This window comes from Podarcis raffonei, chromosome 3, assembly GCF_027172205.1.
Source record: "Podarcis raffonei isolate rPodRaf1 chromosome 3, rPodRaf1.pri, whole genome shotgun sequence".
Lineage (NCBI taxonomy): Eukaryota > Metazoa > Chordata > Lepidosauria > Squamata > Lacertidae > Podarcis > Podarcis raffonei.
In genome coordinates, this window is record NC_070604.1 from 11,315,375 (window position 1) to 11,331,260 (window position 15,886).

At 41.9% G+C, this 15,886-nt stretch overlaps 1 protein-coding gene across 1 annotated transcript; it reads left to right on the plus strand.

Annotated features, from left to right (window-relative positions):
* The first annotated feature begins 304 nt into the window (after positions 1-304).
* NEK3 (NIMA related kinase 3) lies at positions 305-15,527 on the plus strand. The gene is made up of 14 exons (XM_053380550.1): positions 305-414; positions 637-838; positions 1,988-2,081; positions 2,246-2,343; positions 3,328-3,411; positions 4,279-4,346; positions 4,457-4,543; positions 6,093-6,147; positions 6,844-7,044; positions 7,933-8,014; positions 8,470-8,610; positions 11,085-11,219; positions 13,982-14,102; positions 15,415-15,527. Exons 2-14 carry the CDS (start codon positions 722-724, stop codon positions 15,485-15,487), a joined length of 1,356 nt encoding a protein of 451 aa, XP_053236525.1. The 5' UTR covers positions 305-414; positions 637-721; the 3' UTR covers positions 15,488-15,527.
* The last annotated feature ends 359 nt before the right edge of the window (positions 15,528-15,886 follow it).

A 15,886-nucleotide genomic window follows, 5' to 3' on the forward strand; every position in this document is an offset into this window, starting at 1 on the left:
TCGCATCCTGAGGTACCACTGCATACAAATAGTCAGATAATGCAAAACCTTTCATTAGGCAGAGTGAAAAAGTAGTTAAATCTCAGCTTCCTATAGCCAAGATAGGTTAGAAGTACAGGCAACTCCCCATTTACGCGGGGGTTACGTTCCGAGGCATTGCACGTTTAAGTGAAATCGCGTCTATTTGGAACACCATTGAAAAAGCGTGCAAACGCCACAATCACTGTGCAGACTTCCTTGCTCAAACTCCCACTCTCCACTGGCCTCAAAGGTTTGTGCAAGGGCTCCTGGGATTGCATTTGCAAAGGCTCCTGGGATTGCTAGGCACTATTTTCACTCCATTTTTGCTGTTTCCGTGCTCTTGTGGCCATTTTTGGCCCTTTTCATGCCACTTCTGGGTTCACGGCAATGCAGGTGAGCATGGTTGTGCGTGCCTTGAATGCACGTAAATGTGGAGTTGTTTGTATACATATTTTAATGTATTTAATATTCACAAAGGTATTATTAATAATAATAATATTAATATTCAACATGGAAGTTGGCGAGAGAGTGAGCAGGGTTTCAACATCAGGAGGAATCAACTAGTTTTATAATGGAATCCAAGTCTAATACGTTTACTATTTTATTGCTTTCAAGGAGAGCGTTCTGAAGAGGAAGGGGAAAGTGCAATCTGTCAAAGATCTGTAGAGACGCCTGCAAACAGTCAAGCAATTTGGTGACCATGGAGAAATACAGTGTGCTAGCAATACTTGGAGAAGGATCATTTGGGAGAGTTCTTTTGGTCTGTCATAAAAACAAAAATCAGAAATATGCAATGAAGGAAATAAGGCTTCCTAAGGTAACTTTTATCCAAATGCTATCAGAACCTGTTTTTAAAAAAATATTCTTAGCTTGTGCTAAAGAGGTCAAAACAAGGGAAATCTTAACTGGATTTTCCACATGCCAGGTAGGTAACATTCTGTCTCTGGAAGTGAGGAAAAACCCAATAGCATATCCTTACAGGCCTAGAAAGTTCTTAGAAAATACAAAATTGTATTTAACTTAAACCGTCTGCACTATATTTAACATACGGTATACTGATCCAGCTATAGTTAGCCGTGGTTATGGCTGCGATCTGGTAAATACTAACAGCACAGTCTCAACCATATCTATTCAGAAGTAAGTCTTGTTGAATTCAGTGAGGAAAACCCCAATATCATATCCTTACAGGCCTAGAAAGTTCTTAGAAAATACAAAATTGTATTTAACTTAAACCGTCTGCACTATATTTAACATACGGTATACTGATCCAGCTATAGTTAGCGGTGGTTATGGCTGCGATCTGGTAAATACTAACAGCACAGTCTCAACCATATCTATTCAGAAGTAAGTCTTGTTGAATTCAGTGGGTCTAACTCATGGAAGTCAGGTTAGAATTGCAGTCTTATTAGTCTTATCTCATTAATGTGCCATTTGTTTCAAGTTGTGCTGTTGTTTTCAGTTATGACTAATTTTAGCTGGATTGGGGCCACAATTCAAAGATCAGCAAGACCTTTATTTTTGTAGAAGGCTTTTGGGTTATTGGACTGTATTGTAGATTATATATTTTGCCTTTAAGTTGCTTGCCCATTTAATTTGTGCGTATTGTAACTACATTTCTACACTTTTAAAACTATTTTAATCTAAATTATTAAATTATTTCAATTGTACCCATTTCCACCGAGCAGGAATATATATGGTACACAATTGCTCTTAAGTCTCTTACCCCAGTCATAAAACGGCAAACTAGACTGTTACATCTTCTACAATAACCACTTGGGTTGAGACTGTTACAGATCTCTAATTGGAATTATTTGCATGGTCAGAGAGCTCAGCAGTGCTGGCTTATGATTAAAGATTAAAACAAATTGAAGTCTGATAAATGTTTTTCAGATGTCTTAATTTGTTCCATATTATTGCAATAACTATACAGTATATTTTTATTTACTAACTAGCAATATATTTGTAGTCTGTCTTTGGTGCAGAGAAGTCCTGGAATGAATCTGTTTTATTAGCTAAAATGAAGCATCCAAATATTGTCGCCTATTTGGAGTCCTTTGAAGGTAAATATGGATGTTTAAAAACAGTTTTTAGTATTATTAATTTTGCAGAACCAGAGCTTTCTTTGTACCTGTCCTATTGGTGTGGCCTTAAAAAATAGCATAATAGTAATATATTTTGCATAATAATATCTCTACTAATAAGTGTTAAATTCTTTGTACGGTAGCTGATGGACATCTTTACATAGTGATGGAATATTGTGATGATGGAGATCTAATGCAAAAGATTAAACTTCAGAAAGGAAAGTTGTTTCCTGAAGATACGGTAAGAATACAATAAATACATCAGGTTATAACTGAGCACCTTTTGGATATATTCATTTTCTGGCCTGGTTTAGGCTTCTAATGAGCTTCTGCCCCCTGGCATAGAATTGGAATTAAATCTACAGTTCTGCCTGGATCAAAAAACACATAAAGAGGATGCGTATTGACTGTAGGTGCATTAGAGCGGCATTCTCTCATACTTGCAGCAGGCTTGCCAAACAGGTTCGCCATCACTGATCTAGTTAGTTGGTTGTTATTGTTGTTGTTTAGTCGTTTAGTCGTGTCTGACTCTTCGTGACCCCCTGGACCAGAGCACGCCAGGCACTCCTGTCTTCCACTGCCTCCCGCAGTTTGGTCAAACTCATGCTGGTAGCTTCAAGAACGCTGTCCAACCATCTCGTCCTCTGTCATCCCCTTCTCCTTGTGCCCTCCATCTTTCCCAACATCAGGGTCTTTTCCAGGGAGTCTTCTCTTCTCATGAGGTGGCCAAAGTATTGGAGCCTCAGCTTCAGGATCTGTCCTTCCAGGGAGCACTCAGGGCTGATTTCCTTAAGAATGGATAGGTTTGATCTTCTTGCAGTCCATGGGACTCTCAAGAGTCTCCTCCAGCACCATAATTCAAAAGCACCAATTCTTTGGCAATCAGCCTTCTTTATGGTCCAGCTCTCACTTCCATACATACTGGGAAAACCATAGCTTTTACAGTTAGTTGGTTAGTTAATCTTAATATGCAGCTTTTCCATGGTAGACGTTATTCCATATGCCAAAAGAGAAGTGAATATTTTTAAAAGTATAAATGGAGATAATAATCACAGAATGAGATGCATAGTTTTAGAACAGAGAAATAAAATAAGAAATAATTTTTCTTGCCCAGCTTCTATAGTCCTTGTTACAGTGTTTGTCCTCTAGTTTCCTTTGTCTTATTCACGATTGTACAAGTAGAATACAAGCCCATGTGACATATATTTTTCTACTCTCCCCACAGATACTTAATTGGTTTGCACAGATATGCCTGGGTCTGAAATACATTCATGACAAACGTGTCTTGCACAGAGACATCAAATCAAAGGTAAATGGACCCCACTTAACGACGGTTATATATATATATATATATATATATATATATATATATATATATATATATATATTAATAATAACATGAAACAACACAAACAACTAATAATGGGTATTGGTCACCAGATACCAAGCAAAATACCGTCATGATGTGTATAAGGCAGAAAATAAAGCAGCACGTTAAATGAAATAACCAAGCCTGACAGATGTATGAGTTACTGGGGGAATAACTGTTATTATAAAATTACCACCAGTCCTTTCGTACTTAGAAATACAAAAATCCTAAGGCTAGGTCTTTTGTAAAATTCGGTGGTTTTGTGTTTCTTTACTTGTCGGCTTATAAATACTTATATCTTGCCTTTCTTCATTAAGAAGGGCCTATGCCATGGCATTTGATGCCAAGAGAGGCCATGGCCAAAGGGGACCATGTTGTGGATTCCGTTTTATTGGGAATATTATTCTGTGAAGTAGGGTTCTCCTGCAGATGTGTACCTGATTTAATTAGAGAGATGGTTTAACCCCACGTACAGCCTCCTCCAAGCTGTTAGCCCCGGGAGAGAAGCTTCCATTGCAGTCCTACATGGGGTCTACAAAATGGATGTAAACATTTAATATGTGTGGTATTTATTCCATAAAGCTGTGTCAGCTTTTTTTCTAATGCTGTTGGTGTTTGTTTGGCTTTTGCTCCTCAGGGAGCGTAGAATCCCAACTAATCTTACAGCAGAGTGCTGATTGACTTCTGGTTTAATAATATAGACACTGACATAGAGAGTGATAATTTTCTTTCTCTCTCTCTCTCTCTCTTTCTTTCTTTCTTTCTCTCTCTCTCTGTAAATGGACTCTTTCCTATTTCGTAATGCAGAACATATTCCTCACACAAAATGGGAAAGTAAAACTGGGAGATTTTGGGTCTGCACTTCTTCTTTCCAGGCAAGTCCATATCATACCGAGGCTGGGGATTTTTAAAAATTAGTTGCTATCTGTTGTAGAAATGTTAGTCTCTCCCTAATATTACTTGAGTTTGTTTCTTTTTTGAGCAGCCCAGAGGCGTATGCTTGTTCCTATGTGGGAACCCCTTATTATGTGCCTCCAGAAATTTGGGAAAACACACCCTACAACAATAAAAGGTAAGAATTAATCAGAATCTCTAAGAGCACTTACTTTAATATTGGGTGTAATACTAGAAAAACTATGCAAAAATCAATTTATGTATAGCCTGGACAACCTTTTGATTCAAATTTTGATTTCAGAAGAGCCATTCCTCTGATTCTTCTGAAGTCCTGTAAGTTGCTACCGACTAAGGGAATTGAAGTTACAATATATTTCACAACAACTATACATAGTCACTGACAGGTATATAATAGCAATGTTGAGGTTCCCTTTTGGATTGTCATAAATCTTGGCTAACGTAGCAATGATAGCTATGATGCCAAGTGTGAGAAAGGTAAAGATGCAGGTGCAAAGGAACGGTTGGAGGCCTTAAAATTGTTGGGCAAGCAGGGTTCGTATTCAAGCCCTGCTGGAACTGGTTCCTATTAGGAGCTCCCAATTGGAGCACCAATAAGCTGATTGGCCACACTCAAGTTGCAGTATGAACCTGATTCAAATGGAGCTTAAAGCCACCACTGATCAGCTGATTGGTCTCACTTGGTTCAGCTGGGGAGACACCCTGTTGAGTTCAGGCTTCCTTGTAGCCGAAGAATGGGTCAACTGATGTCATTGTGACATCATATGATTGACAGGTAAGTGGCCTGGCCTACCTGCAGGGCCGGATTTAGGTTTGATGAGGCCCTAAGCTACTGAAGCTTAGGGGCCCTTTATGTGTCCAGCTGTCCTTTGTCAACAACTAATTGTCGCTGTTTTTTGTGTTGAATATATGCTATATGGTAATTTATGGGCCTAATAGGTATCTAAAGCCATTTGCACATGACAAAATAAGTATTTTATCAGAATAATTGTTGAAAAGTCCATGCAGAATGTAGGCACTCTATATATAGAAATGAGCAAACCAGTGATATTTTAGGGAGCAGGCTAGCAGGCAGGACCCATGACTTAAATCATAGGAGCATACACAAAACACTGTTGCTGTATGTAGGTTTTATTTTATTTGTTTTTTATCTTACATTTTGGAAATGTACGTCTAGGGGTTTTTTCTTTAGCTTTTTTGGGGGGGCCTCCAAGAGAGTGGAGTCCAAGAGAGTGGAGAATGGGACGCGGGTGGCGCTGTGGGTAAAACCTCAGTGCCTAGGACTTGCTGATCGAAAGGTTGGCGGTTCGAATCCCTGCGGCGGGGTGCGCTCCCGTTGCTCGGTCCCAGCGCTCCCGTTGGCGGGGTGCACTCCCGTTGCTCGGTCCCAGCGCCTGCCAACCTAGCAGTTCGAAAGCACCCCCGGGTGCAAGTAGATAAATAGGGACCGCTTACTGGTGGGAAGGTAAACGGCGTTTCTGTGTGCTGCACTGGCTCGCCAGATGCAGCTTGTCACGCTGGCCACGTGACCCGGAAGTGTCTCCGGACAGCGCTGGCCCCCGGCCTCTTAAGGGAGATGGGCGCACAACCCTAGAGTTGGACACGACTGGCCCATACGGGCAGGGGTACCTTTACCTTTTACCAAGAGAGTGGGGCCCTAATCTATAGCTTGTTTAGCTAAATATCACTCTTCAAACCTGTCTTTCCAGTGATATATGGTCGCTGGGATGCATTCTATATGAGCTGTGCACTCTTAAACATCCAGTAAGTACCCTTCCTTATTTTTATTACTTCCAGGAACTGATCCAAGGCCAGTTTCTAAAAATGCAATGTGAGAATTGACCCTTCCCTTAAATCGTCACAAATACTTTGGTGGCTTGATGTAATTGCACTCATGCCATTAATATTGTAGGGACTGTTTATGATATGCTGCAAATAGAGTTTTCGGGGGTGGGGGGTGGAATAGAGTTTTCCTTTGGAAAGGGTAAGCATTTGCAGTGCAAACCTATCTGTATGTACTCAGACTGTGGTCAATACTGAATACCCACAATATGCGTTTTTAGGATTGCTGTCATGCTGTAATAGCCTTGTACTCAGGTCTGCTGAGTGCTCTCACCGCTGTGATGCTTTCTCTGTCACAGGCTGCTCTCCTAAAAAAGGGTGGGAGCAGGAATGCCAGTCTTAGGGCCGGTAATAATGTCAAAAAATCAAAAAGAAATGATATTTATTGCTGTTCCAAAATACAGTGCACAGCTCCCCTAACAGCAGACTCAAAGAATGCTATTTCTGAAGATTTGTAGACTGGTCAGTTTATGTAGAATGTAGCGCTAGGTCTTTTGCATTCATTTGTATGAAGATAATGTTTCATTTGTATACAGCAATTAGATCTAGGAGGCTTTTTAGTAAATATTTAATGCAAGTAAAATCATTTGCTTTCCCCCACATATCTGTTCAATTTAGTTTCAGGCCAATAGCTGGAAACATCTTATCCTTAAGATATGTAAAGGATACTACAATCCACTTCCACCTCATTACACTTATGAACTTCAGTATTTGATAAAACAAATGTTTAAAAAGAATCCCAAGAACCGTCCATCAGCTACCACGATTCTTGCAAGAAGCTGTCTGGCAAAGTGTATTAGAAATCTTGCTTCAGCAGAGGTAAGAAAACTGACTTAAGAAAACTGAGTATACATTTTTGTAGACAGAAAATGATCTTTTCATATTATGGTTTCAGTGAGATTATTATTTAATTATATCATTCACACACACACACACGTGTGTGTGTGTGTGTGTGTGTGTGTGTGTGTTTGTATGGAAATACGGAAATTTTTTATTTTAATGCATTCACCAGATAAGTGAAGGATTGATCTTGTTTCCATGTGATTAACTTTGGGCTCTGCTTTTCGAATGATCACTGTGACATATGCCATATTTTCCTTTATTTTTAATTACACCAAGGAGTTTGGAATTATTGTTGGAAACTAGGATTCTCTTTCATAGCATGAAATATAATTTTGGAGCAGTTGTTCACAAGTATGCTAAGGTACCGTATTTTTCGCGCCATAAGACGCACCTGACCATAAGATGCACCTAGTTTTTAAAGGAGGAAAAGGGGAAAGCCCCTTTTTTGAGGATCAGCTCACAGTTGTGCAGCTTCTTTTGCAAAGGGGGAAAATCCTGTTCTTATGGGGTTCAACTCACAGTTCTGCAGCTTCTTTAGGAAAGGAAAGGGAGCTGTTTCTACGGTTTCCAGACAGATAATCTAATCAGCCAGTCACATGTCGCTGGGGAACCAAACAGCCTCTGTCTGCAGAACATTCAACAGTGGAGGCCTGGCAAGGGGGCGGGGCCAGAAAGGGAGCCAGCGATCGACCACGCATTCGCTCCATAAGACACACAGACATTTCCCCTTACTTTTTAGGAGGAAAAAAGTGCATCTTATGGAGTGAAAAATACAGTATTTGTTCACTTAAGATAGCAAAATAAAGATACGTACCTAGTCTGCATTTTGTTCAATTATGAATACTGTTCTTCAACCCTTTAAAGGAATATGCAAGGAGCAAGAGTTGTGATTCAGAATCAGAAGCCATTGCCAAGGGTTTCTGTGAAATGGGATTGGAGAAAGCAGGTGAGGACACATAAACAACCATGAAGTTCTAAAGTCATCTATTAATTGACATTTGAGCCAAGTTCTGACATGGTTATTGGGGGGGCTTACTTACATTAGTGATCATGAATTACTTCTCTGAGACTACAATCCTATACATACTTCCCTGGGAATAAGTTCCATTGAACTGATTGGGTCTTACTTTTGAGTAGACATGCAAAGAATTGTGCTGAGATTTTTGTGAATGCTATTGCCAACAGTGCCAAATACAAGAAATATGCTGGAGGGAAGACTGAATTTAAAGTATTTTGATGTGTGTTTTTAAAAAAATTCCAAATAAAAAAATAGACACTATAACTTGGGTCAGATGATACAATATCTGTAATCCTGTGTTAAGGAAATATATTGGTGTGGGGGTTGAAACCTGGGAACAACTGTAAACACTCCTAATAGATTTTAATAAAACATTTCATTAGGGAAGGGTGAGGCCTCCCTGGAAGCTGTTTTACCAAACCCTCACAGACAACAGTGGGAAAAGGGAAGATCCAGTAGTGTCATCAAAATTCTGGGAAATGCATCTTTACTTACTTCCAGTATTACAACCAAGGAGGATACAAGTAAGATTCAGTATATTTGTTTGTGTTGTTTGGTGTTAGAAATAACAGTTGCTATTAAATATGGTATTCCTATCAAATTATTTCAGATTCTACCCCAAATAATCCCAGTCCAAATTAGAGGCAAGTACAGGTGGGCAATGACAAACCTATCCAGCATTTTAAAAAGCAGAGACATCACCTTGCCAACAAAGGTCCGTATAGTTAAAGCTATGGTTTTCTCAGTAGTGATATATGGAAGTGAGAGCTGGACCATAAAGAAGGCTGATGGCCGAAGAATTGATGCTTTTGAATTCTGGTGCTGGAGGAGACTCTTGGGAGTCCCATGGACTGCAAGAAGATCAAACCTCTCCATTCTTAGGGAAATTAGCCTTGAGTGCTCACTGGAAGGTCAGATCCTGAAGCTGAGGCTCCAATACTTTGGCCACCTCATGAGAAGAGAAGACTCCCTGGAAAAGACCCTGATGTTGGGAAAGATGGAGGGCACAAGGAGAAGGGGACGACAGAGGACAAGATGGTTGGACAGTGTTCTCGAAGCTACCAGCATGAGTGTGACCAAACTGCGGGAGGCAGTGGAAGACAGGAGTGCCTGGCGTGCTTTGGTCCATTGGGTCACAAAGAGTCGGGCACGACTAAGCGACTAAACAACTAAACACCAACAAATTAGAGGCAAGCAGAAATGCTTGCATTGCTGGAACGATCTCCCCTCTGCTCCGGCCATGCACCACCACCAAGCCAACTGAGGAAAGTCAGGAGAGGAAAGTCCCATTGTGCTGGCTCCTGCTAGAGCAACTATTAATTGAATATGGCCCTCAGTTTCCACACAAGTATGCCATTTCATGTCTATTCATGTATAATGTGAACTTAATAGAAATGGGCATTACTAACCCATCTCAGTTCAGAAAGGGCAAAGCCTTTCAACACTTTTTCTCTTCTATGAAAGCTTGGAAAAAACTAGTCATTCAACTACCAGTCCCATTTCTCTCCTCTGCACACCTTTCCCCAACTTACCTTGGAGGGAGAGAGGACAGAACCAGTAGTAGGGAAGACTGGGGATACGTGATACGAAAGCAAGCTAATGAGAAACTGAGCTTCATTTTGGAGGAGGGGTTTGGCTCAGTTTATAATAGGCATGGTTCCCTCCTAAGGTAAGTAGTTCCCTCCTAAGAACCACTTTAAAATGTTGGTCTCATCCCCAGAAATAATAATAATTAGTCATAGTAAAGGGTAAAGGGACCCCTGACCATTAGGTCCAGTCGTGACCGAGTTTGGGGTTACGGCGCTCATCTCACTTTATTAGCCGAGGGAGCCGGCGTACAGCTTTCATGTCATGTGGCCAGCATGACAAACCTGCTTCTGGCAAACCAGAGCAGTGCACGGAAACATATTTTAAGTAACCACATTTTAAGTGGGGAGGGAAGGGAAAACACAGAAGGGACAAGGAGCACGAGAGGGGTGTGTGGAGAAGCAGCTGGCTAACAATGCAGGAGAGGGGTTTAATGGGAGGAAGGAAAGGAAGGCAAAAGTTTCCTCCCACCCACCCAAGCCAGCCCCCCCCTCTCTCCCACCTGCATGTTTTCCAGCTGCCTGCGAGTCCCTAGAATGCTGGGAGCACGGAGAGGAGGAGGTGGTGGCTGTCGACTGCGCTCCTAGCCGACGGAACCTGAGCCAATGCGCGCAGTGTGACTAGGAAGGAATTAGAAGGAAGGACGCGATCCTTTCCTTTCCCCTCTGTTTGCCAGGAGGGCAGGGGATTTCCCTGCTCTTTGTTGCGTTTGAGCAAACACAGCAACCGAAAACAGGAGAGGGTGGGCAGTAAGACCCTGGGGCAGAATGCAGGAAAGCAGCAACCTCCTCTCTTTAGCCTTCCCTCCTTTTGCCTGATTTTTGCCCCTGTACTTGGGCCAGTCAGCTCCAGGGACCACACATTCGCTCAATAACACGCACAGACATTTCCCCTTACTTTTTAGGAGAAAAAATATGAGTGTTATAGAGAGAAAAATACGGTAATTTTTCAATCGCAAGGAGCTGACAAGTGGGTCCAGGCACATCCAGCCTTCGCAGGCTAGCACTCCATTTGCATGACACCACTTGTGAGATACTGTTTGCTGCAGGTCAGTCAACCTTAATCGCCATTAAGACCCGATGAAACTCTGACAGACCAATCGGTGAATTCCAGTTCAGTAATTTCACACACTTCCTGCCTTTTAAACCGGGGTAGGCAACCTGTGAGCTACTCGTTGGTCCTTTCTGTAAATCAGTGGTGGCCAAACTTGGCCCTCCTGCTGTTTTGGGACTACAACTCCCATCATCCCTAGCTAACAGGATCAGTGGTCAGGGGTGATGGGAACTGTAGTCCCAAAACAGCTGGAGGGCCAAATTTGGCCACCACTGCTCTCAATTGTTGCTTTTATTTTTGGCGACTTGGTGTGGGTTACTGTCCCAACATTGTAATGTCTTTTTATTTGTGTGAAAAGGTGGAGATGTAAGAAGATATGATGAAAATGTCACACGAAAGCAGTGGACCAAGGAGCCTCCGGAAACCTTGATGAATATTCTTCGCAATGCTGATGTTAGCTTAGCTTTTAAAACATACACAATCTGCAAAGGAGGTAAACTATAGTGGTAGCAGGGGTGTGATACCCAATATGGGTTAAATTGCTGGTCAGGGCCCCAATCCATAGATCAAGGATAAGGAACCTTTTAGGCCTGGTGAGCTGGATTGCTCTCTGTTCTCCCACTCTCACAATTCAACTTCGACAGGTGGGCTAGACAAGCCACTTGTCAATTCACCTGGCATTATATGCCCTGCCCACCTGTCAGATTTGCTTGTGCAGCCTATTCCCAAGTACCTGACTGCCAGCTGATGGTTAGGCCCTTCAGAACCGCAGTGTAGGGGGCTTCGCCTTAAGCTTAAAAAAAATTACAAGGCAAAATTAGACAAGATCAGCCTAGTGCTGGTGGTGAATAGGTCTATGGATGTAAAGGTGAATGTTTAAAAATAAGGTTGTATCCAACAAAGTTATCCATTTCACACAAAGACTTCTTGTGTAAGGAACTTTCCCTCCCTAGAATCATAGAATCATAGAGTTGGAAGAGACCACAAGGGCCATCGAGTCCAACCCCCTGCCAAGCAGGAAACACCATCAGAGCACTCCTGACATATGGTTGTCAAGCCTCTGCTTAAAGACCTCCAAAGAAGGAGACTCCACCACACTCCTTGGCAGCAAATTCCACTGTCGAACAGCTCTTACTGTCAGGAAGTTCTTCCTAATGTTTAGGTGGAATCTTCTTTCTTGTAGTTTGGATCCATTGCTCCGTGTCCGCTTCTCTGGAGCAGCAGAAAACAACCTTTCTCCCTCCTCTATGTGACATCCTTTTATATATTTGAACATGGCTATCATATCACCCCTTAACCTCCTCTTCTCCAGGCTAAACATGCCCAGCTCCCTTAGCCGTTCCTCATAAGGCATTGTTTCCAGGCCTTTGACCATTTTGGTTGCCCTCCTCTGGACACGTTCCAGTTTGTCAGTGACCTTCTTGAACTGTGGTGCCCAGAACTGGACACAGTACTCCAGGTGAGGTCTGACCAGAGCAGAATACAGTGGCACTATTACTTCCCTTGATCTAGATGCTATACTCCTATTGATGCAGCCCAGAATTGCATTGGCTTTTTTAGCTGCCGCGTCACACTGTTGGCTCATGTCTAGTTTGTGGTCAACTAAGACTCCTAGATCCTTTTCACATGTACTGCTCTCAAGCCAGGTGTCACCCATCTTGTATTTGTGCCTCTCATTTTTTTTGCCCAAGTGCAATACTTTACATTTCTCCCTGTTAAATTTCATCTTGTTTGTTTTGGCCCAGTTCTCTAATCTGTCAAGGTCGTTTTGAAGTGTGATCCTGTCCTCTGGGGTGTTAGCCACCCCTCCCAGTTTGGTGTCATCTGCAAATTTGATCAGGATGCCCTTGAGTCCATCATCCAAGTCGTTGATAAAGATGTTGAATAAGACCGGGCCCAAGACAGAACCCTGTGGCACCCCACTAGTCACTCTTCTCCAGGATGAAGAGGAACCATTGATGAGCACCCTTTGGGTTCGGTCAGTCAGCCAGTTACAAATCCACTGAGTGGTAGCATAGTCAAGACCGCATTTTACCAGCTTCTTTACAAGAATATCATGGGGCACCTTGTCAAATGCCTTGCTGAAATCAAGGTAGGCTACATCCACTGCGTTCCCTTCATCTACCAGGCTTGTAATTCTGTCAAAAAACGAGATCAGGTTAGTCTGACATGACTTATTTTTCAGAAATCCATGCTGACTATTGGTGATCACAGCATTCCTTTCTAGGTGCTCACAGACTGTTTGCTTAATGATCTGCTCCAGAATCTTCCCTGGTATTGATGTCAGACTGACTGGGCGGTAATTATTTGGGTCCTCTCTTTTCCCCTTTTTGAAAATAGGGACAACATTTGCCCTCCTCCAGTCTGCCGGGACTTCGCCTGTTCTCCAGGAATTCTCAAAGATGACTGCCAGTGGTTCTGAAATCACATCTGCCAGTTCTTTTAATACTCTTGGATGCAGTTCATCTGGCCCTGGAGACTTGAATACATCTAGACTAGCCAAGTATTATTGTACTATCTCCTTCGTTATTATGGGCTGTGTTTCTTCTGCTGAATCATTTGCTCCAAATTCTTCCCTCTACCCCCTCTGGTAAAGGTAAAGGGACCCCTGACCGTTAAGTCCAGTTGCGAACGACTCTGGGGTTGCGGCGCTCATCTTGCTTTACTGGCTGAGGGAGCCGGTGTACAGCTTCTGGGTCATGTGGCCAGCATGACTAAGCCACTTCTGGTTAAAGCAGAGCAGCGCACGGAAATGCCGTTTACCTTCCCGCTGGAGTGGTACCTATTTATCTACTTGCACTTTGATGTGCTTTCGAACTGCTAGGTTGGCAGGAGCTGGGACCAAGCAACGGGAGCTCACCCCATCGTGGGGATTCGAACTGCCAACCTGATCGGCAAGCCCTAGGCTCTGAGCAGGTATGCAAGGGGTGTGCAAGAAGAGATAAGGGAGGGAAAGTTTAATTGCAAAAAACCTTGCACATATGGGACGATCTTTTGGATACAACCCAAAAAATAAAATCTCGGATAATGGTTATAAAGAGGGGGAAAGCAACAGGGAGTTCTTTGTCATTGACACAAAAGCTTTCACCTCTTAATGAGATAGACTTTTACATGAACAAAACAAGAAATGAAATGAAACAGGAAGTAATGATGGAGTAAAATACATTGTTCTCATATTGAACTTAATACTGAAGCTGTTTAATTATTGGAGGGACAGGACTGATAATTCCTGTTTTCATTTTGCTAATGTTAAAGGTTCCGATGACCTTCTGAGAGGACCACTTACTGAAGATATCAAAACATCTGATGAACCAGATGGTGAAAGTATTATGGAGGATGTAGAGAGACTTGAACCTAGATCAGATGACGAGGACACGTATGTTCAAATACAATTTGAAAGCTTTATTCTTGGAGTTTTTTTCGTATCTTGAAACAACAGCTCCAAAACAAACATTCCTTATCTAAAACCTAGCTATCTATAGTTTTGTATAATTTTCTTGCTTTTGAAGTTGCAGCAGTGTTAAGAAGCACCATCTTGAGGAGTTTCTGCATGTGAAACTTTAGATCCTGCCTTCTGATTGCAGTCTCCCTCTCCATTTGTTAAGCCACTTTTGGAACTTGGGGGATATTTTAGAATGAATTGTCAGTATTGGAAGCCTATGGGTCATGTAAATCTATGTTTGTTACATGGCCACCGGTTCATGTGGTCTCTAGAATCTAAATAGGCCAGTGGTGGAGAGAAGTGTCAGCCATTTTCAAGTTATGTTCTATGTCTATAAACATATTGAAGAATATTCAGAACAGAATGATAAAGCTGATATGAGATACATGAGTGTTTTGTGAAGGAGGAACCAGGAATATTTAAGTGGAGGACATCATAAGGTAATGGGACCCCTGACCATTAGGTCCAGTCGTGGCTGACTCTGGGGTTGTGGTGCTCATCTCGCTTTATTGGCCGAGGGAGCCGGTGTACAGCTTCTGGGTCATGTGGCCAGCATGACTAAGCCACTTCTGGCGAACCAGAGCAGCGCACGGAAACACCATTTACCTTCCCGCCGGAGCGGTACCTATTTATCTACTTGCACTTTGACGTGCTTTCAAACTGCTAGGTTGGCAGGAGCAGGGACCAAGCAACGGGAGCTCACCCCGTCGCGGGGATTCGAACCGCCAACCTTCTGATTGGCAAGTCCTAGGCTCTGTGGTTTAACCCACAGTGCCACCCGGGTCCCCGGAGGACATCATAGTAATTTCCAAAATCTAAAACGCTGCATTGAGGGAAAAAAAACCCCCACCCAACTCTAGCAAGTCCTTATTAAAGAAGTGCTGTGTACACCAAGGATGGATACTTCCTCATAATGGTAATACAACTTCCATCATGGCTGATCCCTGTCTGTGTTGGCTGGGATTGGCAGGATTTGAAGTCCATCAATATCAAGAGGGTATTTATACTGAATTGAAACAGCTTAAGTTTGGATATTTAGAAAAATAACATGGATTGGACATCATAACAAATTGTTCTGGAAAAATGCTAGAATCTACAGGACTGTTTTTATGGGTATAATATATTATGTGGACACCTTTAAGTCTTTGGAGTTCATTGCAGTAAAGTAGAGGCCCTTCCATTTCTTTAGTCTAATTATTTTATGTAAACCATGTTAAAATTTGGCTCTTTTGCTTTCATTTTGTAGGGATTTCGAAGCAGATGATGATCCAGACTGGGTTTTTGAATTAAAAAGGATGACCAAAATGGAGAGTGAATAAATAATTGAATAATGGAGGAATTGAAGAAACTGGTACCATTGGCAAAAAATGTTGCTCAACAATTCGAAAGTTTTGCATAAACATACTAGTTACAGTGATTCTGGATTAAATTCTTTGGACACCAGTGTACTGGCTAAGCTTTTGTATTTTGGGGTGGTAGAGAAGTATAGCACTTTCAGAATAAATGTGAACATTCATCTTCCTAAGATGTTTTGTGTACTTCCTATATGAAGGTGGGGTGTTTTTGTTGTTGTTACTGTGTTATATATTTTGTGTTTTTATACTGTAAACCGCCCTGTGATCTTTGGATATAAATGTAATAAATAATCCAAATATTAATCCAAATGCATAAGCTGGTAAAGGCAATTTTAGCCTTCTAGCTGAGTTAACCCTGTACAT

Coding starts and splice junctions, on each gene's coding strand:
- NEK3 (XM_053380550.1), top strand. CDS start 722: ATGGAGAAATACAGTGTGCTAGCAATACTTGGAGAAGGATCATTTGGG. Junction 839..1,987: donor AGGAAATAAGGCTTCCTAAG/GTAACTTTTATC, acceptor ATATATTTGTAG/TCTGTCTTTGGTGCAGAGAA. Junction 8,611..11,084: donor TACAACCAAGGAGGATACAA/GTAAGATTCAGT, acceptor TTGTGTGAAAAG/GTGGAGATGTAAGAAGATAT.